Source organism: Strix uralensis, chromosome 2, assembly GCF_047716275.1.
Source record: "Strix uralensis isolate ZFMK-TIS-50842 chromosome 2, bStrUra1, whole genome shotgun sequence".
Taxonomy (NCBI): domain Eukaryota; kingdom Metazoa; phylum Chordata; class Aves; order Strigiformes; family Strigidae; genus Strix; species Strix uralensis.
In genome coordinates this window covers 124,071,426-124,097,024 of record NC_133973.1, presented here as the reverse complement: position 1 = coordinate 124,097,024, position 25,599 = coordinate 124,071,426, and the positions used below count along the sequence as shown (strand labels likewise).

General features: G+C 37.6%; 1 protein-coding gene across 1 annotated transcript in view; it reads left to right on the top strand.

Moving 5' to 3' along the window:
• ARHGAP42 (Rho GTPase activating protein 42) overlaps nucleotides 1-25,599 on the top strand; it is a 175,678-nt gene that overhangs the window by 123,974 nt on the left and 26,105 nt on the right. Inside the window, exons 8-17 of the mRNA XM_074860209.1 lie at nucleotides 2,997-3,126; nucleotides 7,356-7,456; nucleotides 9,582-9,691; nucleotides 14,215-14,293; nucleotides 15,102-15,141; nucleotides 17,136-17,198; nucleotides 18,761-18,835; nucleotides 19,506-19,590; nucleotides 20,853-20,911; nucleotides 21,718-21,823. Of these exons, the coding sequence (XP_074716310.1) occupies nucleotides 2,997-3,126; nucleotides 7,356-7,456; nucleotides 9,582-9,691; nucleotides 14,215-14,293; nucleotides 15,102-15,141; nucleotides 17,136-17,198; nucleotides 18,761-18,835; nucleotides 19,506-19,590; nucleotides 20,853-20,911; nucleotides 21,718-21,823 (848 nt within the window). The remainder of the gene's footprint in view (nucleotides 1-2,996; nucleotides 3,127-7,355; nucleotides 7,457-9,581; nucleotides 9,692-14,214; nucleotides 14,294-15,101; nucleotides 15,142-17,135; nucleotides 17,199-18,760; nucleotides 18,836-19,505; nucleotides 19,591-20,852; nucleotides 20,912-21,717; nucleotides 21,824-25,599) is intronic.

The following is a 25,599-nucleotide window of genomic DNA, read 5'->3' as shown; positions in this document are numbered from 1 at the left end:
GTGGATACAAAACATCTTTACACCCAGTTTGCATTAGAACCACTATCATTTGCTTTTAAGGCAAAAAGTGAAGTTCAGCATGCTAATATTGGGCCAGCCCTACATTTTTCATGACAAGTAACATCAAAGTACAGAACAAATTAAAAGAAGTGAAGGAATTCTATCGTTTGCTCCACATGCTGCATCTTTGGAGTGACTTCTTTTCTTTTCCATTTCATTCTTTCAAGAAAAGATATTCACCCAACAGCAATTTTTGTAGCTTCACTAGAGTCAAAGCTGTAACAGTTTAGAAGATCTGACATCAGCTTTTGTGGATAGTGCCTTGGCCACTTAACTTAGGGAATATGAAATAGGTCTGGGAGTACAAGAGCACCTTACTGTGCTCAACCACTGTTCTCTGTGGGTTACTGGAAAATAAAACACTGACATTTTCCCTGTAGCATCTTGCTATTGGAGGGGCATATGTTGGCTCAGAGTTGGAAGACAGCATTGTGTTAGCACTGTTGATGTGGATCTGCATTCTTAGGAGTACTGTATTCTTCCAGGTTTTGCTGCAGTTAAACGTGCAGCACACCTCTGTAGCCCCCTCCCCTTTTAGGTCTGTTGTTCATATGTAGGTATAGATCCCATTTAAAATGCCACTTGGGGAAATAAGGCAAAACCTCCTAGATTATTAATCTTTTCCTTTTGGATCGAAATGCAAATGTTCTCTGTCTGTAGACCATCTCAGCCCCTTGTCCTTTTAAATTATGTATTTGCTACTTTCAGTTTGCTACTGAGACTCTTTCAGATAAAGACACAAGGGGTCAGTGTTGTTGCACAGCACAGTTTCAGTGAAAGGGTGAAAAACGTGCTTCAGTCCAGAGATTTATTTACTTTAATGTGGCAAGTTCTGAGAGGAGCATGAGCCCACAGCACAGACCAAAACTGGCATTCTAAGTCAGAATATGTTAGTATCTTCTATCCCCATGTCTGTAGAAACAGAATTATTAAAGCATTTTTTCAATTTCGGTGTTAATTAAGAAATAGTTAAATCACTTCTTAAATATTATATAAGTACAACTTGAAGTTGTAAATACACTACAGAGGTGGAGAGAGCTGTGAAGTTAGGCAGAAGGAACAATGTGTTATGATATTTTTTATTATATTTATATATCAGAGAAACATATATGTGAAGATATAATGGGATATAGTACATCATTCACTGCTGTTGCACAGAAGTTTGAATTCTGGCTTCAGATCTAGATCCACAGCTTCCTTTTGCCAGCTGGGATATCTACTGACTTGTCACTCAAGATTGAAGTGAAATAATTTGTGTAGGGAAAGACAAACTGAGGACAGCATTCAGCAAAAATTGTGTTCAGCCTGTCTGTTGTAGCTGTGAAAAGCACTCCTCTCCATTGTATTGTGTGTTAAGGTCATGGAGAATAGCTGATCTGAACTGTTTCTGTTCCTAAAATTGTCCTACAGGTTAGAGCAGGAGCAGTAACAGCCGTGGGAGTAGCACAGTAGTGGCAGACAGACAGCTCTTAACAGGTCACCATGTCCTAACATGACCCGCTGTCACCGTCACTGTTTCAGCTGGTCAGTGGTGTACTTTGCATGTCCATTTGGCTTTGTTTTTTACAGTTTGATTCAAAGTCCTGCCTGCTTAAAAGTAGTAATTAAAAATTTAACAGACAAAGATTAGCCTTCAAAATGGGAACATTCCTCCCTTCAATGGCATATTGCTCTTGAAGGTCTCAAAATGACCTCTGTTAAGTTTGGTCTGAAGTCATACTTCGCTCTAAGGGTATTATCTGGAGAGTTCAGAGGAGAATTTTACCTCCCTCTCTAATAATAATGTTTGTCTTCAAGAAGAAGATTTAATATATGTATTATTATGCTACTGTGCAACTCCTTGAATGGCCCACAAAAAGGAGAAAGTATTCACCACTGTATAAACTCCTGAGTATCTTTCTGACTAGTCAGGATTAGAGTCCATAAGAAGACTTTGCAAAAACATTACAAAAATCTTTATTCTTTTTTAGGAACAAAGTTCTTCAACATCTGGTTTATTAGTAGCAACCTATCAGACCTCTGGCACCTCATAATAATTCTCCTCTACTATATTGTGCTAGGTGTGTGGAGGGAAACAGCCTCATTGAATTCAGTAGGAAAAAGTGTCCATTTATACACATATAGATATTAGCAAATATGAATAACCCACCTTTGGACCTAATTGTTTGCTTGGCGAGGTGTCTGGCTACACATGTGATATTCAGGATAGACACAGTACTTCTATGCTTCTGGCACAGTTCTGCCACTTGTGACCTGTTTCTTACCTAGCATATTTATGTTATACTTAATGGTGGTGTTTGCATAGTCCTGTCAAAAAGTGTTCATGACAGTGCTGGTAGCCTGACTGTTCTGAGTATCAGCAGCTGTGGTATTACTTCAGATACGGATACTCAGTACCTTTGTCTCTTACACGTGTGGAGAGACCGCAGCTATCGAGACGTTAGCCTGGCATTAACCCAAACTAGTGTTTTCTACACTGTACTTCAGGTGGCTCAGCGGGACTTAACTACTTCAGGTTTGGGGCTATGCTATCAGCAGCTTGTAGTTTAGCCTGGCTTCTGTCTGTGTATCCTAGAGTACACAGAGAGAAATCTCTGCAAAATGCTGTGTAAGCATACCTAAAGATATAAAATTACCTCCTTTCTGAGGTTAGCAACCAGCAGAAAGAGGAATGTTGCTATTCTCAACTACATTTCCTTTACACTTGTGTGCTTAAGTTGAATTCTTCATTATTGTTATTCCTAGGCTTCTAAAGCAATGAAGTGTATTATTATTTACTGCCTTTTTTTTTTTTTTTCCTTTTATGTCTCTGGCAAATGCTTTGGTTGGTCTCAGATACAGTCTCCTTGGCATTAGTAGTAATTAGTTCTTCATTGTTGTTTTGTACTTGCATGAGATAATGTGGTTTTTTCTTTGTTTCCTTTTCTGGGTATTAGACCCGGAATAATTTTGAAAGCACTAGGCAGGAAGTGGAGAGACTCATGCAAAGAATGAAATCAGCCAACCAGGATTACAGACCGCCAAGTCAATGGACAATGGAAGGCTATCTCTATGTGCAGGAGAAACGTGAGTAAAACAGATGTACCTTTTAATTCGATTTGAAAGGCACCTTGAGCAAATGCAAGGACAAGAAAATGGTTTAGTCAGCAGGACAACACAACAGCTCTGTGTTTGAATGTCTGCAGACGTCTGGTTGCTTTCCAAATGATTGAGAGGTTCAAAAGAAAAATAAGTGCTTGACTTTTCAAAAAGCACTCAGAGTAGCTATGGTCAGATGGAATGGTGATCAAAGCACTTGTAAGCAACTGAACTCCTACCTCCTGGGACCTTTTGGGTAGGTCCCTGCTATTGGCCACCCCAGTGGCTGACTGGTAGCAAGCTCTGCTCTGGCTGGCTGCCCTACGCCTTGCTGCAGAAGCTGCAAGATCCCAGCACTCTGCTTTGGCTCTACCTGCCAAACCCTGCTGTCTCCCGTACTTTTTCTACATGAACAGAGCCCATAGTGCACCCAGCAGGAGCAACCTCCACCATGTACCAGGGATCTCCACTGACCCAACCACATTAAGAGTAAATGAACATGCACACAATGGAAAAAAAAGGATGTAAGAAAAAGAAAAGTCATCTAAATACAGTCTGTCAGCTTCAAAATAGCTGAAAATCTATACCTATGTTTTAATTACTTCATGAGACATGAGAATGAAGTGATGAACTAAATGAAGGAATAGAACTAAAGTTGTCATAAGTGTCTGACACTGCTTGGAAGAGCCTAGCAATACATCATGTTATGAATGAAAACAGAACCAGGAAATATGTGAGAAGTCAGATGAGAGATTTGAAAACTATACATCACTGAAGTATCAGCTGCCACTCTTTTACACTCTAATCAGTACAGAAAAAAAATAGCTGTGTTAGACAGGATCATGAAAAACCCTTAGTAAAATAGTTTTCATTGCATGGGGTATCCAGATTTATATATTTATTTATTCATTTTTTTATTTGCTGTGGAATCAGCCTGACAATAGAAAAGTGCGTAGCAGTGTATTGAGATAGTGTGTACATGCTTGTGCAAGTTTGACGTTCATGCAAAAAATTACTAAATACAAATTTGCACCTGATTTCTCAATCATAAAATAAATAGAAGGCATCTGGATATAGAATTCCTGTGTCAGACATGACCCCACTTGACCTCAGTTTTGAGGATATCTTCTTCACTATTCCCTTTTTAGATGGTAACTGAAGAGACTACAGGGTGTTACAGATAATTGCTTTTCCGAATAACATAATGAAATTAATCTTTATTCCATAGGTAAGCTAAAAGAAAGAAACCTCAATGCTTATCATAGTTAACCTCAGCCACTTTTACCCTGAGTAGCACTGAAAGTTTTAAGAAGACACTCTCTATGTTTTAATTGAGTAATAATGATAAAGGAAACCTGTGTTAAGTGGAAATTACACTGAGCCCTGCTAATGGGGGAGGAAGAAAAGGTGTGAAGCATTGGGCACATGCTGTGCTTCATTAAATAGTGAGAGGCCAACTTGACATCCTCTTACTGAAAAGAAATTTGTTCATTAGTTTATTCTGGAGTAAAAGTAACAGGGTCTGTAATCTCTGTGTCAGTGGGGAAGGTATTAGTTGTATATTTCCTTGTCATGCAGGTTTACTTTCCTACAACCATCATCCCATAGGCTCTTGTCAAATTATGGGCAACTGGATTAACTGTTTGCTATTCTTGAGAGTAAATCCTGTATATATTTATTACTGATATGCATGGTATTAAATATGTTTTTTTGGAAAAAATGGCAGTAGGCCATAAATTCTTTTTGTTCAGATGGACAGTTATGATTACCAGACTTAAAGTTGCAATGTAAGTGTCTGGCTACTATTTTTTAATGAAAAACAGGTGACTTCTAAACTCATCGAAAACCACTTTGAGGGTGCTCATCCTTCTTATATATGCTAAAAGAGTTAATGAAGAGCCATCAGAGGAAAAATTGATTTAGAATAATTATAGATTTTGTTTTGCTAAGTGAAAATAAGTTAAAACACAGGAACAGAACAGCTAACTTCTGAGGCTGGGTAACCAATTGACTTTTCAATTCATGACATTACTTCCCTGCAAAACACAGGCAATGGGAGAACTTTCTCCAAGTTAGCATAACAGATTGTGTAAATTTCCACATCTACATTTCTGGATTGCCAAACATCCGATTTACATGACTGATGTAATCTCTTGTATACCCCCAACCTTTGTGGAAGGCTACATTTAGAAGGCAAAGCCATTGCATCTGTAGCAAAACTACTAGGTTTGTTTTTAACACATTCCATTCTTATTTAACTGTTTACATTCTAAAAAAAAAAAAAAAGCACAAAACCCTAAAAATGCATTTTTTTAAACGCAGAGCTCTTTCATTTTAAAAAGATTTAAAGAGTCCAGATATACTGTACTTTGAAAAAATCAGTATCACATTTTTCCTGAATAACTCCCATTGAAATGAATTGGAAAATCACATGTGGGTTGAAAGTATCATCTAGTCCTTTCCTATTCTGAATTTACACAGTAGTTACAATACCACATTATTTATATATATATACAGATATATGTATAAGTATTTTGCTTTGGCACCTGCATTTGAGATGGCTCTGCCGAGAGGGGCCATGTTTGAATGCCAGGCTCTGAAACATAATGCTGTCCAAGAGGAAAGAAATGCGTGTCCTTCTTGGTACCTCTTCACACATCCATTGTGTTTGGTCTCTGCAGCTGAGTACCCAGAAGCTGTGTCAATGCTGGTAAAATGCTGAGACAAGCTTGCACAGCGTATCCCACCCTCTATGCTATATTTCCTATTCTCAAAAATCAAGAAGTTTTTTCCAAGTTACCTGTTGACTACATGTTGTCATCTAGTCACTGTGAATGCTGCCAGCAGTGTTTTATTGATCAGTGCAGTTATAACCATAATGTCCTGGCCCAAGGGGGAGCAGTCACACTGCAAAAACCTGAATTATTCTGTCCTCTGCAATGCACCACCCCTCCAGATGTATCTGTAAGAATCCGGAGGCTTATCTTGTTCTCTGTGCTCTGGTAAAACATATTTTTTTCCAGAAAATTGTGGCAGATCTTAGCTGTGTTTCCAGGATATGGTGAGAATTATGGAAACGGTGGGAAGATTTACTCCATGTTCTCACAGCAAAAAACACAGTATAAATACCTGTATCTAAGCTAAGTTAGCAGACGAAGTTTAAAATACCATTGAGCTCAAGAAGGCTTTGTGTTTAGATTCACTAAAGGTTCACAGCAATGCCTAAACAAAGCTCTGGGTAATCCAGGAGTGAAAACATCTGCATCAGAGATCTTATACTTTGCAGTAGGATTAAGAAGTAGTGTGGTGTGACCTCTCCAGGATAAGGCATATATCCACTTAACTTGGGGATCGCTGTAGATTTCTTGAATGGCTGTCTACATCGAAGACTAGTGAATCCCTAAGTACATTATACTTTGGTATTGTGAGCATGTGCAACTGTCAGTTTGTGGACACGGTCAGTTGTGCACCACTGTTACAGCCACCTCTTCCCCAGCAGGACCCCTTCCAAGGTGTAAAAGGCCAATGTTTCTTGCTGAAGGTGCCCCCTCTGCCACCCAGCATTTTCTCCCCAATCTCTAAATCACTATTATTTTAGAGCGCACTGTTCCTTTCCATCCTTTCCTTTCACCTAATGAAATCACCCGTCAGTGTTCAACGATGTAAGATTAAATCTATCCCTGAGCCAATGCCATTTTACCCACTCCCTCAAGGTAACAGATAGAATAGCCTTTCTGTGATACTACCAAAAGAACTTGTTACCTTTGACAAGAACTCTGAAAGTAAAGGGAAATGCAGTGACTTCATTACTTCATCCAATTTTCTGGATCTAATATCAGACTTCAAGGTTTTCCTTAGAGAAAGGATGTAATACTGAATCCTTGTGCTTCACTTGGGTTGATAAAATCTTCAACTGTATTTCCTAGGCAGAAAAATTCTCAGGATCTTGCCTGTCTCCACCTGTTTACCCTAGTGAGATGCTGTTACACATCCAGTTGCCAAACAAAATCAGTCTACTGGAACTTTGTTGGGCAACCTTATCAAGGTGCAATATTTGAAAATTATATTTGAACAACATGTTCAAATTAAAAAATTAGGGGAGTTTTTTATTTTGTAGGCTACATGTGGATGCTGTTATGTTTCATTTCTCTGCTCTAACTCCAACTAAAACAGTGATAAAATGGCAAAATAATTATTTTTATTTCTCTTTAATCTAGGACCTCTTGGATTTACATGGGTAAAACATTACTGCACTTATGATAAAGGAACAAAAACATTTACAATGAGTATAGCTGAAACAAAATCTGGTGGAAAAGTGGTGAGTTGCATATACATGAATGCATACATGAACTGTATATTCCATCTTTTGTCTTAAGCGTTCAGAAACTTAAAAGAAAAAAATGTGGTGAACAAAGCATAGGGCTGTTTCCATACATGAAGCAGTGCTTGTCTTATATAGCATAGATAAATGAAATACTTAAATAAAAATATTTCTTCTAAAACATATATAAACCACATATTAAATAATTTCTCTAATTTTGTGGTTCCAAATGCAAATGAAATCAATCACATTTGCACAGAATCATAGAACGGATGAGGTTTGGAAGGGAGCTCTGAAGATCATCTAGTTTAATCTCAATGCAGGGTCGACCAGAGCAGGTTAGCAAGGACTTTGTCCAGTCAGGTTTTAGATATCTCCAAGGATGGAGACCCCACAACCTCTGTGGGCAACACATTTCAGCATTTGACCACTGTAAAAATGCTTTTTCTTAAGTTCAAATGGAATTACCTATATTTCAGTTTGTGCCCATTGCTTCTTGCCCTTTCACTGGGCACCACTGAGGAGAATCTGACTCAGTCTTCTTTACTTCTTCCCATCAGGTATTTATAGATAAATCAGTGATATGATCCCCCTTCTCCAGGCTGAACAGTCACAGTTCTCTCAGCCTCTCCTCATATGACAGATGCTCCAAGTCCTTAATCACCTTGGTAGCCCTTAGCTGGACTTGCTCTAGTACATCACTGTCTCTCTTGTACTGGGGAGCCCAGCACTGGACAAGCACTCCGGATGTGTCTCACTAGTGCTGAGCAGAGGGTGAAGATCACCTCCCTTGACCTGCTGGCCATGCTCTGCCTGATGCAGCCCAGGATGCTATTGGCTGCCTTTGCTGCAAGGGCACATTGGTGGCTCATGGTCAACTTTTACTCACAAGGACGTGCAGGTCCTTTTCTGCCAAGCTGCTTTCCAACCTGTCAGCCCGAGCCTATCCTGGTGCCTGCAGTTATTCCTATTCGTGCTAAACAGTGCTGGCCCCAGTATTGACCCCTTGGTCACACCACTAGTGACTGGCTGCAGCTGGACTTCTGCTGTGAGCTCAGCAGTTCAGCCACTTTTCAGTCCACCTCACCATCTGTTTATCTAGCCTGTACTTCACCAGTTTGTGTATGAGGATGTAGTAGGAAACATCCTACTGTAGTAGGATGTAGTGTCAAAAGCCTGGCTAAAGTTGTTCTTCCATCATCCACTGAGCCATCCATCACATTGTACAGGGCTATCAAGCTGATCCTGCATGATTTTCCCTTAATTAAATGCATGTTGACTGCTTCCAGTCACCTTTCTGTTCTTAGTATGTTTGGAAATGCTTTCCAGGATTATTCACTTCATCACCTTCCCAGGGATCAAAGGTGATGCAGACTGGCCTGTAGTTTCCTGTAGGACAAGAGGAAACAGCCTCAAGTTGTGCCAGGGGAGGTTTAGATTGGATATTAGGAAGAATTTCTTCACTGAAGGGGTTATCAGGCATTGGAACAGGCTGCCCAGGGAAGTGGTTGTGTCACCATCCCTGGAGGTATTTAAAAGACGTGTAGATGTGGCACTCAGGTTTTGTGGTGGACTTGGCCATGTTGGCTTAACAGTTGTACTTGATGTAAAGGTCTTTTCCAACCTAAATGATTCTAGATCCTTCTCCTTGCTCTTCTTGAAGACAGGAGTGACATTTGCTTTCTCCTATTCCTCAGAAACTCCCCTGATTGCATCAGCCTTTCCAGCATTATAGTGGCCTCACAGTGATGGTGTCCAGAACTAGGAGTTAGTCAGCTTTATTCTTTAGAAAACTTTTTATCTACATGTAAGAGTTGACATAGTTACATGATATTCATTCTAACATGTAACATATGCTGATGTTATATATGCAGATGTTTGTAAAGCTTTGAATTTAGGGAATTTTCTGAAATATAATTATTAAGTGACAAATATGTGACAGAAAGCTATTAACTGTAGTCTTACTTTATATCCAGAGAAATTATTGTATAAGTTCCTAAATAATTTTAATCCCTGTCGTAAGACATGTTCTTTGGACTATTCATACAGTTAAATTTGAGATGTGAAGCCAAGGTATATCAGCATACTGCCTGTGCTAATTTTGTTTTGTTTTGTTTTATAGAACGGTCTTGTCACAAGCTCACCAGAAATATTCAAGCTAAAGTCTTGCATCAGGAGAAAGACGGATTCAATTGACAAACGTTTCTGTTTTGATATTGAAGTATTTGAGAGGTTTGGATTTTTTTCATTTTCATTTGATTATTGAAAATAATTAAAAATAGAAGCACTTGCAACCAATATATAATAATTATTCCTGTAGTAGGAACACACGTTTCTCTGTATGCTTGTATCCAGACAAACTAGGCATTCAAGACTTAGTAACGTTTTCTTCAAACCTGTTTTTCTAAAAAAATTTACTACATTGCATATGGATTCTCTTAACTACATTAGGTTTGCATGCAGATACAATTCCTGTAGCACCAACTGACTACTCCCTTTTAGGAACAGATCACAAATATCTTTATAAATACTTATTAATGAGCATATTCTGTACCAATCTCTATTTCTTTCAGAAACGTATGAAAGCACGTAATTTTTCCTTTTTGAAAATTACTTCTACAATTTTTTTTTCACTTAGTCCTGGATATTATAATTATATTAAGTAGATGAAAGCATCTTTTCTGTATTTGATGTATATGTACACAGTACTTTGTAAATGTATTTTTTTTCAAGCTTGGAATAAAGAGGAGTATTGAATTAATTTTTCCCTTAAAATATGATAAATAGACTGACTTTTGTAGTCGTTCTGTTAAGAAGTATTTTATGATTCTTGCTGTCATTTTAAATTCCATTCGGAACAGCTGTATTTACGTGATAATTTTGAGGCTACTTTGGTACTTTCAAATATAATACAATATTTTTCTAAAATAGATTTCTGAGTGAGTTCAAGTTTAAGAAATAGAAATTCCATATGAACAAATGTTGAAACTAACTGGTCTCTTGAAAGCTCCTAAGCTTGAATTGACAGGTTGAGTTTGAAATCAGTAGTTGTTTCTTTCTAAATAGAATTGCATTTATTAGACATATCTGTGGCAGTACCATTGTAACGTATTCACAGGTGATGTTGTCTCTTCTATCTCCCTTATCCTATTAGAACATCAACAGTTCAACAAAACTGCACAAAAAAATTATTTCCATCTGCAGTTCTTCTAAGTTCTTATCAAAGTGATAGTTAGAGGCACTTTTACATACTATTTATTCCTTTTGGTCATCTTGATTGATTACAAATGTGCATGGCCTATAAGTTAAAGGCATTCTGGAAACTTGGACAGAAGATTGAAAGGAGTGTAGAGTACAAAGTTACTTGGTCATTATTGTAAGGATCTAACTGATAGAAAGTTCACTTTTCCAATTGATTTGGTATTCAGCAGGGAAGTAGTGAATTTTTTTACAAGTCAGAAGAGGAGATAGACAATTAAATACCTGGAAATATTTGGTGGGAGTTCATATACAAGAGAACAGTAATATCTTCTGAATGTTGTGTTGGTAAAACTTGGGTTTCCCCTAAGAAAGAGAAAATGCAGTGACTGTTACTGATGTCACTAATGACTTAAAAATGTGAGTGAGTTCCTATAGATACAAACACAGTACTGGAATACTGAGGATTCAAAAAGACTGTGATAATGATTACATTTGAACTTGAATTTAAATTCAAGACTTAATATTGTTTGGTTGGAGTATAGTGTTGGACATCACCTGCAAGATACAGAACAACTTTTAAAGTAATTGACATTAGTTAAATACAGGTTTCCTTAGTAACTTGAGGTTATGACTTTTCATCATGAAAGAAAGAGTTCTTTTTAAAAATGTGCTGCTACACCAGCCTTCAAAATTTTGTTGCAAGATTATATGGGTAACTTCTGTCTCCAAACACCTTATCCCACAGAGCTATTTCTCTCCTTACATTATTATATGCAACATTGTATGAAACGTTATATGAAATGTTATTTTATTAAAACACTGGAAAATGTGCAAACTGATGTGCATATCTCACTTCATGAGAACCATGCTAACTAAAAGAAACCCTTGTGGAACAACTAATGGAGAGCACACAATGTGAGCTCTTCTAATTGACATAATTAATTTAAAATTTACCTAGGTGTTTTTCACACCTACATTCAGCTCAGACTTCTTGTAAAAAATGTTCTAGAGGTTACGGCATCTTATTTGTACTGGAGTTCTATAAAAAGGTAACATCAAAAAGTGTGGTTCACTTTGAATGTAATTTTAATTTCTGAGAAATTATCAACTATTTCAGTAACTAGAAAGGAAGTTAGTTCAAAATGTATTTGAGTTGGTTTGAGCTTTTTTTTTTTTTTTTTTGAGAAAACTAATATACAGGGATTATAGTGTTAGATATTTGAGTGTTAAAACATGCTATACAATAATTGCAAACTAGGCCAACAGATTAAATCAGAAACCCAGGGATAAAAGCAGGTATCTCTAAGCTTGAAGAGAGCTGTGTGGAAGAGAAGGATCTGGGAGTTCTAATTGACAAGCAACTGAACATGAGCCAGCAGTGTGCCCAGGTGGCCAAGAAAGCCAACGGCATCCTGGCTTGTATTAGAAATAGTGTGACCAGCAGAAGTAGGGAGGTGATAGTCCCCCTGTACTCTGCACTGGTGAGGCCACACCTGGAGTATTGTGTCCAGTTTTGGGCACCTCAATACGAGAGGGATATCAAGGTGTTGGAGGGAGTGCAGAGGAGAGCAACGAAGCTGGTGAAGGGCCTGGAGAACAAATCCTGTGAGGAGAGATTGAGGGAGCTGGGACTGTTCACTTTGAGGAAGAGAAGGCTGAGCGGAGACCTCATCACTCTCTACACCTACCTGAAAGGACATTGTAGAGAGGTTGGTGCTGGTCTCTTCTCACAGGTGATTAGTGACAGAACAAGGGGGAACGGCTTTAAACTCCCAGCAGTGGAGGTTCAGACTGGACATTAGGAAAAAAATTTTTCACAGAAAGAGTGGTTAGACAGTGGAATAGGCTGCCCAGGGAGGTGGTGGAGTCACCATCCCTGGATGTGTTTAAGGGTTGTTTAGATGAGATGCTGGGGGATATGGTGTAGGGGAGAACTTTGTAGAGTAGGGCTGAGGGTTGGACTCGATGATCCAAAAGGTCTTTTCCAACCTGAATGATACTATGATTCTATGAAAATGACACTCAGAAATTTCTGTTGTTTCTGTAAATGCTTACCAAGATACTACAAGTATAAATGCAATCCTCCAACTGAAATATTAAGCAACAGTCACAATAGAAAGAATTAAAAATAAATCAGTTTCTATTTCTAAAATGCTTTTTGAGGGAAAGATTCCTTATTAAGAATCTGTGTGTAGGCAGCAAGATGGAATATTAAGAAAGAAATAAATTTAGACTTTAAGAAAATAGAAAAATAATTCTGCATCTTAATCTGGATTAACTGTATCTTTTTACACTTGTGATAGTAGATAGCAAAGAAAATACTCAGCTTGGCATTTTTATGTGTAAGGGCAGGGCTTGTTCCTCCTTGAATGGTTTGGTGTATGTGTGTGAACGCACATTTTGATATTTTATATTGTTCAGTTACTTTCTTCCATGCTTTTTAAATACAAGGTGACAATGTAGGTCTTTTGGAGGAGCTGAGAAAGATGGTGGTTTTTTGATTATTTTTATGGTGGACGATTAAAACCTAGTAAAAACAATAGTTTCCTTTATTTGTGAACCTACCATAGAAAAAAACACATTTTTCGACAGTCTGCTGAACATTTTGAGCAGAGATACGCTACACTGGTGTGGGAGCAGTATTTTTTAAAATGGACTGTCTCATGGGCATTCTGTGTTGGCAAATCAGTGAATTAATTTCACAGCATTTCTTAAAGAACTCATTTGCTGCTGATCATAAATAGAGACTAATTCTTTGTATTTACACATCTGTTCATATAATTAGTCCAGGAACAAAGATCGAAATTTTTTCCCTCCCTTCTTCGCTGGTTCCCTTGACTCTTTTTCTATGCAATGTCAAAGCTTCATCAACAGAGAAGATATGCCACTTTTTTAACTTCTAACATAGTGGTTAGGTCACAGCCAGCAGAAGGAACTGGTTTTTGAATCCTCTCAAATAAAAAATTCCTGATACTTGGCTCAGTTGGCGTTACATCTCCACACTTGAGATACTGTCTCAGAGCTCTCTTTTTAGACAATGTTTTAGGGCACGTTTCTTTTGACCAACTTTGGATGTCTATTTTGGGATATGATGTCTTTTAGATTAAAAGTACCTACTTCTCTTCATTTGTTATGAAAGGAACATAGGTAACCAGCTCAGGCATAGATGTATTTAGTCAAATCGAGCTGACGTATCGTGCCCTTAAGTTTTCCACCCTAAGCATTTCCCTACTGAAAAATGGGTTGTATGGGATCCTGTTTGCAGGTGTATAACTCATCTTGCAGTATGGAGGTGCCTAATACTTATTAGAGGGTTGTAGCACTTCGGACTGGGCATCTAAAATTACGTGTTGCAGTACCGAACTTTTAAAAAACAGACCTGTTTTTAAATGTAGCTCAAAGTTACTGTGTTATGTCAGAAGCTATCAACTTTCTTTAACTTCTCTCTGTCTTTTATGTATTCACTTCATGTCAACATGCATTTGGATTCTGACTTTGGATACTGTTTGAGAAAAAGAAATTAGTAACTTCAGTGTATATGTATGTTTTGACAGACCTGGAATCATCACGCTGCAAGCTTTTTCAGAATCCAACAGAAAACTTTGGCTCGAAGCTATGGATGGAAAGGAACCAGTAAGGATATTTTTTCCTTTTCTTCTCTTTTTACAGTTTTATGGCACACATATTAAAGAAAGAAGCTAATATGCATTTCAGATACTGTTACAGTACAAAACCAAAACAAAAGTTCTGTTCTTTGTGAGACACTATCACAAGTAGACAGTGAAGATAGGTACAAAGTAGAAAGGCAGAACTATTGGGGAATTTAAGCTTTTATCCATATATTATTATTTTATGTTAGGATATTTAATGTTTAAGTAATATGATAGCATGTTGTTTAATAAGATTCATGGTTCAGATAACATTTGTCAGGTGGTAGTTTCTGCACTGGTAGAGACAAATCATCTTTTGGGCAGCATCATGGACTAAACAATTAGCATCATCTTGAAAGGCACTGCAGAGAGTGTAAAAATGTGTTGAAAGTTATGAAGAGACAGGGTTGTCTGAGATTTCTTCCCACTATTAATCTGCTCTTAAAATAGTCACTGAATAAAGGTGATGCCAGACCTGTATTTAAGGGGGGAAAAATGGTTTTATGAGGTAGATGAGTGTTTTTACAAGCTTCTTGCTTGACTGAAACACTACAGAAATTAGATCAGTAGATTCGATCTGACTTCTGACACATTTTAGGTGCCTATCCTAGCACAGGGCTGTTAACCTGGGTGAGTACTGTGGGGGTAAACATCAAGAGAAGGTGAAAGGCAAGGCTGGCTTTCCCTTAGCAGCAAGCTAATGCACAGCATGTTGCAACTACCAACAAACCTGTCAATAAAGAATTTAAAGCACAAACATTGAGCTGTTGTGGTTTTTTTTTTTTTTACAGATCTACACACTGCCAGCCATTATTAGCAAGAAGGAAGAAAGTAAGCACTTTATTTAATATGTAGAGTTACCAAATATTGCTAGATTTCTGTAATGTTTCTGTATATGTGTGTGTGTGAGACAGAGATTAATTATTTTACATTTTCTTTCTATCACTGTGAAATAATTGTTTGTTGGATTGCGTGACTGGGTTACACAAAAGCACATCCTAAGCTGTGTAAACTGTGAGAAAGCCTTCAACTTCTGTATTACTATCAAACATAAATTGGAAGAAAATTTGATTGGCTCTAAAGTTACAATATATTTAATGAATCTGTAAAAAGTTTCTGTCGGTAGTCTGTACACCTAAATGTAAATACATTCCAGTGTGTTGAAATAATATCCCTATATAGAATCACAGAATCATTTAGGTTGGAAAAGACCTTTAAAATCATTTAGTCCAACCGTAAACCTAACACTGCCAAGCCCACCATTAAACCACCTCCCTAGGTGCCACATCTACACATCTTTTAAATACCTCCAGGGATGGTGACACAACCACTTCCCTGGGCAGCCTGTTCCAATGCCTGATAACCCTTTCAGTGAAGAAATTCTTCCTAATATCTAATCTAAACCTCCCCTGGTACAACTGGAGGCCATTTCCTCTTGTCCTGTCACTTACTGCTTGGGAGAAGAGACTGACAGCCACCTGGCTACAACCTCCTTTCAGGTAGTTGTAGAGAGTGACAAGGTCTCTCCTCAGCCTCCTTTTATCCAGGTTAAACAATCCCGGTTCCCTCAGCCACTCTTCATAAGACTTGTGCTCAGGACCCTTCACCAGCTTCGTTGCCCTTCCCTGGACAGACTCCAGCCCCTCAGTGTCTTTCTTGTAGTGAGGGGCCCAAAACTGAACACAGTATTAGAGGTGCAGCCACACCAGTGCCTTCCCTAGTCCTGCTGGCCACGCTATTTCTGATACAAGCCAGGATGCTATTGACCTTCTTGGCTACCTGGGCACACTGCTGGCTCATATTCAGCTGGCTGTCAACGAACACCCTAAGGTCCTTTCCCGCCAGGCAACTTTCCAGCCACTCTTCCCCAAGCCTGTAGTGTTGCATGGGCTTGTTGTGACCCAAGTGCAGGACCTGGTACTGAGCCTTGTTGAATCTCATAGAACTGGCCTCAGCCCATCACATCTTTTTGATTTTATGTGTGTATGCACCTATTACACATACACCGAGTATTAAATGAGTGTATTAAAGATACTATGAGATTTATGTGTATAATTGTATTATCATTATAGTAACACATATATGTTATTAACATATTAACACAAATACATAAAAATAATTTAAATATATCTGTGGGTGTATGTATCTCAGACAGAGAGAGAGAGATGTGTCAGATATGGACCTACATCTTCATAGGAGGTATATGTGAGACTGTGTAAATCTAAAATTTAAGCTGCTACATCTGGTTTTTATATGATGGTGTTTATTTTAATCATGACAAATGTGCTTTAAGATCTTCTTTATTTAGCTAGTGAGAGCAGTGAGCATTGAAGATATAAAAATTAAAGAGAACTAGTCTCTCTTGAAATAAGCTCACTAATTAAACTCAGTAACAAAGTTTGTTTTGCTATGTTACCATTTTATGAATGGTTATGTGCATGTGCAAGGGACAGCGAATGTTGTATTAAAACCAGCAAATATATTCTGTTCAGAATGTAGGTCCTGAACTCATAAAAGCATTTTCCTCAGTAGAGGAAAGGGAGTACAGTAATCTCCTTTAAAGCAACAAGCTTTCAGCTGTATTTGTAGAGGGGCTACTGATTTCTGAGCAAGGCAGTAGAATATTCTGCTCCTAATGATACACTAATGATTAGAAAGTTGGATTTTGAGTGCTAAGGATTTGTCCACAAGAATACTATTACAGAATAAGTGTCATAATCTCATGGATAAATGTGTATCAGTCCTTCTTGACTAACATGTAGCTAAACATGGAGATTTTGTGTGTTGAGTTAGAAAATAATTACTTTTTTTTCTTCTTTTTATAGTGTTCTTAAATGAAGCAGGTTTCAACTTTGTGAGGAAGTGTATTCATGCTGTAGAAACAAGGGGTGTGTATTAAATCACAAATTATGTATTAGATTATTATGAGTATTTTTTCTCAAATATTACTTTGATTAATTCTACATGTTTTGCAGCCGTGCTTTGGAGTGTGTCCATCATTTGGTTTGTACTTTTCACATTTTATCTGTGTGCTTTACACATAAAACTGTTGCCACAAGTTCCAACAACAGTTCCTAACATATCATTTAAGTGGGATTTTTAAACATTTTCTGTTGCTTAGACACTTAATACACAGTTGCACACATCTTTAGTCTTCAATTTGCGTGCACCAAATTGTGCTTTCTCTTTGTAAAACTATAGGGAGCCTCAGCTTCCGACTTTGGTTTCTGGTGCAAAACCTGAAGACCAAAACTACTCTCTGCTGGAACATCTTTTTGCAGAGCATAACTCCTATCATTTTGTTCACTTATTTTGCACATGGTTTATCCATTTTTTTAAATGTTCAGTAACTCGTTTTTGGTAGTGAGAATGTACAGAAAGAAAATAATAATCACTCTACTGATGAGGTGATATCTTGCAACTCACAGCAGGTTTTTAATTATCCTCTTCCAAATTAAGAGGTATGGCTTTATTGTCTTCCATAAAAAGAGGTAACCATTTCCTGCCCATGCACTGAACTCTTCTAATTCAAAAGCTGTGTGATCTGTCTGTGCAACATCGAGCATTGTCTGTGCATCATGAATTCAGTTTCACAGGTAACAATGTTGAGTAGCTTTTGAATCACTGCAGACTCAGAGCTTGCATTTTTTTCTGGGGAAAGAAAAAGGGTTTCAAAACAAAACACTTAGGTTATCTAAGTGTTATGTTGTTTTCAAAGGAAAAGTGAATAATTTTTAAATGGTAAGACCCGAAGTGGGGAGAAGGGAAAACTTTTAAATCCTGCTGATTTTAAAAGGCAGTTAAAAATGGTAAAATTATCATCGCTGGAATACTGAAATACTGTGTTGTGAATGTCACTCTAAACATTATTTGCTATTAGTATCTGTGCTATTAAAAAAAAAAAAACCAACTCGAACATTTGAAACTTATGGGTAAATTGGGACTTGACTGTCTCTCTTTTGTATGGGGATCCATGCATAACACAGAAAATCTCAACTGCAGTGTTGCAACAGTATACAGTATATGTTTTTGAGTACAATCATTTCTCCTGTCAATGTCAATTAAATCTTAATTGGAAGGGATGATGGTCTAAGCAAATATAGACATGGTAATTCCACTGAAGTCTAGATAAGATAAACTTTTTGATGTGTAATGTGTTTTAAGACTGCTTTGGGGTCTTATTTTTCACTCCTTGTTTGCTAATACAGGTCATTTCTATGCAAAAGGATTCTGTTAATGTAAAACTATGATTAGTGTATAGTATGGTGTGGATTCAGTGGAATGCATTTGTTTACATCCCAGAAGAGAATTCAGTAGGGTAAAGCAGTACTCAAGAATGTAATCGTACAATTTTCCATAAATACATTTAGATGGCTTGAAAACATACATCAGCATATATTGAAATAACCATATTTTCATTATTTTCATTCTGCTTGTTTTCCCAATGTAGGTATTACAATCCTGGGGCTGTACAGAATAGGTGGTGTAAACTCCAAGGTGCAAAAGCTGATGAATACCATATTTTGTAAGTATCTGAAGTGAACCTTTGTCAGTGTGCAGTGTATGTGCTGTGCTCCCTTTTGCCTTAACTGCTGTGCTGAGAAGAGTGTGTCATAATATTTACGATTTTGTATGTGCACTTACTGCCACTAAATTGAGTTTGCAGTCTTAAAATGAGTGATCCATCTAACTAGTTTCTTGTGTGTGTTAGTATTCAATTGCTGCATGTAGTCATTGATAGACATGAGCAAATTACTGATAAAACGCTTTTCTTCTTTTAGCTTTGAAGTTCTATTTATTGGTATCTATTTGGCGTATTTCAGAAGCGTTCCAAAGCTTAGTTCTGTAACACAGCATAACTCAGTTTAACAGACTAAGTAATTCTTGCTAATTTGGTGCTCTACTGCCTGTGTTTGAATGTCTAAGCCATATACATTAGTAATTCTCTGTTGCCTTGGGCACTTTGATACAGTGCGTATACTTAATGTTTACAGGTACTAAATATGAGTGCTAAATTAATTTTTATTTATATTTTGACAGACATTAAAAGATTCAAATTGATCAGATTGGTAGTGAAACTGGCTAATAAGTAAGCACATGAGTTAAATGACTGATCTGTTAGCTTCTGGTTTGCTGCTTTTCTAGTTAGTGTGTTAGTCAAACTATAACACAATCATAATTCAAATTTCTACCAGCCCCTAAATCTCCTCCTGATATGGATATTGATATGGAACTTTGGGACAATAAAACAATAACAAGCGGACTAAAAAACTACCTCAGGTAAGTATGATGCTACACAATCTCAGTATTCTTTTTCTGGCCCATCAATCTTTTCCTTATTAATATTATATTACATTTCTTGTATCCATTAGCATGGTAATAATTGAGTATATTATTATCTTGCCTAATATCCCTGTGATTATGTGTAATAATAAATCTAAAATTTGGCATACACTTTCTGACTTAAGATAGTCATGCCTATATATAATATAGCCCTAAATTTGACAGAATTTAAATAATTGTGTGGGTTTTTTTTAAATGTTTTGTGTTAACCACAAACCATGTTGTGCTCAGTCTTTCTTTTCTGAATCCTTTAAGCTGTGTGCCATCACGTTTCATGGCATCATTGTTGGAGCAGAATAAAAATCTCTGCAAAAGTATAGGGTTTTATCCTATGCTATTGGTGTCTTCACAAACACAATATCCCTCCCACACTATCATTTGCTCTTAAAATTTTTGCTAATAAGAGACAGAATTATCAAGAATTACGGTACTTCCGAGAGAACTCTTTTTTGGGTCTCAATATATAACATTCAAAAGGAACATAGTAAAAAGCATCAAATCCAGATGCCCTATTCCTTCTAAAAATCTAGATTTCCTAAACTGGTCACCCAACAAAAGGCAGCATCAGAAATCCCTATTCACTCTAGAAAATATGCCTAGGATTTATAGTGGAATGCCCATGTACACTTATTGAAAAGACTGGCTTTGGTTGAAGAAATTTAGAATACATCTTCAGAAGCACAAATCATTGTAGATACTGTGTTTGTGAAATTAGAACGTGAGCTAGCAGTAGCTGTGTGTTTGTGTTGATAAGGTGATTCACAGTATGCCTTTCAGAGGATGACTCTTCTAGAATCTTTCAGATCAGAATTTGTCTGAAATTCATCATGTTTTTGCTGTTCTTGGGCAAAAGATTGCTTCTGCAGCCCACTGTACCATGTTCTGCAGCTGTATTTATTCCTGTTCTACACTATAGAAGCCAGAAAACAGTGGGTCTCTGTACTGAAGTCAGTGCTGGTAATATTTCTGTTATTAACTTACATGGTGACACCAGATTCAACTCAAAAAAGATTTTCAGACTATGTACATGACTGAGTTGCATACTACTTGTCATCAGTCATCACTGAATTGAGTCTCCTAGGACATCCCGATACACATTGTGTAGACGTTGAGGGCTATCATAATCACAACATAAAACCCAAAAAGACTTCAAGTAATGCATTTCTTTAAATTTCCTTTTAATATTTTTTTACAACCAGGTGTCTTTCAGAACCACTGATGACTTTCAAGCTGCACAAAGATTTCATTGTTGCTGTTAGTAAGTAAAGTAATAAATGTACTTTTATGAAAGTGATATTGTTTCTAACCCTTTATGTCATCAGTTACTATCCTTACTTTTCTCCTTGGTCTGTTATTCAGTGATCCAGCCATGGATCCGAGTTCTTCCATGTCACTGTATGTGACAGCACAGTGCCACATGAAAGCCCTCAAAACAGAGACGTCACACTAGATGAAGCTGTTCAGTGGTTTGTTCTGATCTTTTTAGAGGTTCTGTGTGACTGCCTTGTGCATGAAATTTTGAACCTTGATTTATATGTTTGTTTGTTTTACATGGGCTGATAATTTGTTTATAACATTCATCCCTCTCATCCAGAGACCTTTATTTTCCCAGCTTGACTTGAGAAATTGGAGGGGGTGATAATTGTCTTCTTTTCACAAATGGAGTAATTAGATACAGAGATAGTAAGATTGTTTTTCTAGCAACTCCAGTTTAGAATTTGAAATAATTTCCCCATTTCCTCTCGCCTTGATAAGAATAAAAGACCCTCAAGAATTTTAGATATTTAAAATATCAAGGAGAAGAATCTTGGATTTCACTGAAGTGGCACATCAGGTCAACATTGCCACTAATTTTGTTGTTTCCAGTATCAGTGGTAACTGCTTTTGGTGAGTTACTTGAAATACAGATTTCAGAATGTTATAAGTATAATCGAATTGTCCTCATCATTATAAAGGCTACTTGTGTTTGGCATGTGTGTGTTAGTGTACAGGCAGTGGTGTCATTTGTGTCACATCTTAGCACATGTTCTAATTTATCAACAATATTTGTTTTCTGTTTAATAGAGTCAGATGATCAGAACTACAGAGTTGAGGCAGTGCATGCACTTGTGCATAAGTTACCAGAAAAGAACAGAGAGATGCTGGACATCCTTATCAAGCACTTGGTCAAGTAATTATTTTTGATTTTTCTCTTCGGTGTTATTATGTAAGATGTGATTATGTCTGCTTTAAATTTGTCAGTGTTGCTTAATCCATTCTCTGTGTTGAAATAATGTTGCTTGAAATCACATTTAATTTCTAAAATGCTGTTCTCAACATAGCTAAATACTCACCATAGAAACAAAATAAAAAATAACACCATAAAGTGTCACCAGGATGAGCAACTATGTTTATAAAATAAAACCATTCAATGTTTTCATTCATGTACCTACTTACTACAGGAATTGTCACTAATTAAATTTAAGAAACATCTAAAACTGTGCTAATGTTGATAGAAAACACTGTTTTGAATCTGACTCAAGGCCCCACACTGTTTCAGAAATTGAGAGTATACTCATGTGATAATACTTATCCTTCATGTTTGATCTTATTTTTCTAACAACTCTGAAGTGTAGTATCATTTGAAAACACTAATTTGAAGTATTATTTACATTTTTTCCAAACCCACTTTTGAATCTCCATTGTTTCATCAGCCTCTCTGTGTATTAATGTCAGATGGAAAAGATTTTGCATTTCTTTGAACTGATGACCTTTTGTCTTCACTGAATTACACTTAGCATGTGTGGTGAGACAAAAAAGTCAAGTTTTTATTCTCTTATGTCTCTCTATATTACTAGCTATGATTCCATACCATTATTACATTATAATTTATCCTGTTTATGCATCAAACATTATTCATGTAGGTTTTAGAACATCTTTGATCAGTTTTCACTGATACTTGCTGAATACTTTTTAATATGTATTATTCTTTCTGATTTAGGATGCTGTATACTTTTTAGTACATTTAGCAATGATCTGGGAATGTGAATACTGAAACAGCAGTTCAGATAAGGCCCACATGACTGAGATATGTAGAAGACATAAGAGAGGAGTCCATATTGTTTTCATTCCATTCATTACATCCCAGCTATTTTGCTTTTTTTGATCACAGCTTGATCTACAGGCTGCAGTAAGGTGTCTACAGTGGAGCTTAAAGCAGTTTTGCTTCTTCTTAATAGATGTGAGAACTATAGATGTGAGAAATTTCTTTGATAGGAAATTATTTAAGCTGATAAATTATTTTTAGCCCTTTATGTCATAGCCCTTGGAGAACTAACATGATAGCAAGCTGCTGTGAATGCTTCCATTGCAAAAACTGATTAGGCAGGCCTTGCATCTCGTTATACATGGGGTGACCCAGAGAATCAGATGAAAGCAAGTTTCATAAGTTTCCTTACTCTCAGAGTTGTTTGATGAGCTAAAAAATATGCCTATTGCTTTCTAACCCTCTAAAAAGTTAAAACATTTAATGAGGGATTAATGATTTGTATAAACTGCTAGTCTGGAAGCCCCAAAACTAAAAACGTGTATGCATAGGAACTGACTGACTTGTACATAGAATTAGTTGTAGGCAGGCATTTCTTTCTTGATCTGTTTTCCTGGCCTCTTTATTCTCAATGTGACCTCAGATGCATTTCCAAAGAAAAACATGCCTGTAGTATTCCCTTCTTTAATTGCTCTCTTTAACTCTTGCCTATCTCATCTTTGAAGTGATTCTCATTTCCAGTACATGTAATCTTATGGTTTTATACTGAAAACCTTCAGTTCTTTTCTTTCCAGCATTCAATTCACCACTTCTAATTTCTCATACAATTTGCCAGCTGTTGTTTATGCTAGCAGTTTTAATGAGACTGAATTCAAAATCAGCCTCTTGAGTGTATTAGTTATCTGTCTTCCTCATCTTTTTCCCACCACTGTGTAGATTTTTCAATCAAATGGCAGATAAAGTGCCTATTTTTATGAAAATGGGAAAATATGAAAAAAAATCCCAACCTCCTGCTTCTTCATTCTTTTGTTTAAAATCCAATTTCAAAAAGTACATCCTTTCCCTATATTTCTTTTAGCTGTTCAGTTCCTTTATGTATGCTTTTGTGTCTAGGTGAAAATATTATACCTTTAACTATGGGTTATAAAATAAGGATAATATTATTTTTTCTTGGTTTAGGTCTTAAGGTCTTTATGTCTCTGCCTACCTTGACTTTTGTGTCACTGTGCAAAACTGAATATGATCTAGATATTGTGGGATGTAGATCATACTGAAGACAAATAAACAAAAACAGCAAATCCTGAAAAGTACCTTACAGAGAGGTGATACTGCATGAGTGTATACTAAGTCAGCAGCTAGGCAAACACGGGAAGTTTGGTGTTATTTTCACATAGGTAACTCATTTTTTGTTTTTAAACCTTCCTAGTTGTCATGGTTTGAGCCCAGAGGGCACCTGCTCCCTCACTCCTTCCTCTTCGGGGATGGAGAGGAGAAAGTAAAACAGAAGGCTCAGGGATTGAGACAAGGACAGGGAGGGATAACTCACACATTATGGTCACGGGCAAAAGACAGGGGAAAAATTGGGGAAAAAAAAAAGAACATCAATTTAATTGAAACACCACCACCACTTAATTTTCCAATAAAACAGAGTAAGACAGTGAGAAATACAACCACATCTTAAAAACACCTTCCCCCACCCCTCCCTCTTCCTGGGCTCAGCTTTGCTCCCAATTTCTCTCCCTCCTCCCCCTGAGAAGCGCAGGGGGAGGGGGAATAGGGGTTGCAATCAGTTCATCACCCACTCTCTCTGCTGCTCCTTCCTCCTCAGGAGGGGGACTCCTCACACTCTACCCCTTGCTCCAGTTGGGGTCCCTCTCACAGGAGACAGTCCTCCACGAACTTCTCCGACGTGAGTCCTTCCCATGGGCTGCAGCTCATCACGAACTGCTCCGGTGTGGGTCCCTCCCACAGGTTGTAGTCCTCCCAGTGAGGGACTGCTCCAGTGAGGACTTCCCTCAGAGTTGAGGCCTTCTTTGGGTGCAGCCACCTGCTCCAGCGTGGGGTCCTCCACGGGCTGCAGGTGGGCATTTGCTCCACCGTGGACCTCCATGTGCTGCAGGGGCACAGCCTGCCCTCTCACCATGGGCTGCAGGGGAGTCTCTGCTCCAGCACACCTCCCTCTCTTCCTCCTCCTTTTTTCCACTGACCTCAGTGTTTCAGTAGGTATCCCCATCACAACTCCTTCTCTCAAGTCCCTTCTTATCACAGAGGTACAGCCACCATCGCTAGTTGTCTCCACCTTGGCCAGAGGCAGGTACAACTTGGAGCCGGGGGAGCTTCAAGAAGCTTCTCACAGGAGCCACCGCTGTAGCCCCTCCCCCACTACCAAAACCCCACCACACACACACAAACCCAACACACTAGTCAGATTCATGTCTAAAGAATAAATTGTTCTTTGGTATGGTTTAATAACACCATACTTTTTTAAGGTAGATAGTGGGGAGTCTGCAATCTGGCATTATCAAAAATATGGTGATATATCAAAGAAAGAGCTTTTGAGAAGAAAGCAACTGTACCTTAATGAATGCCTTACAGCTACCTGAAATGCATGATTACTTTGGCCTGTATCTATTCAGTAGCCCAGCAACAGTAGGACTAGGTCAGGGGAAATTGGCTATCAAAATGATTCATTTATATGCCTGGGGTTTTTCTCTTTTGCAAGAAATTGAGCCTTTGAAATGCTTCGCAGAAAGCCCTTTCTGGTTGCAGTGTTACTAAATTCACCATTCCGTTTATTAACCAAGCTACCAAATTTGTAACCAAGGAAACCCAAATACAGGACAAACACTACTTTCTCTCTTATGCTAGAAGACTATGTTTGTGTAAGAGACCTTAACAGTTACTGTGTAGCACAGAGTAAC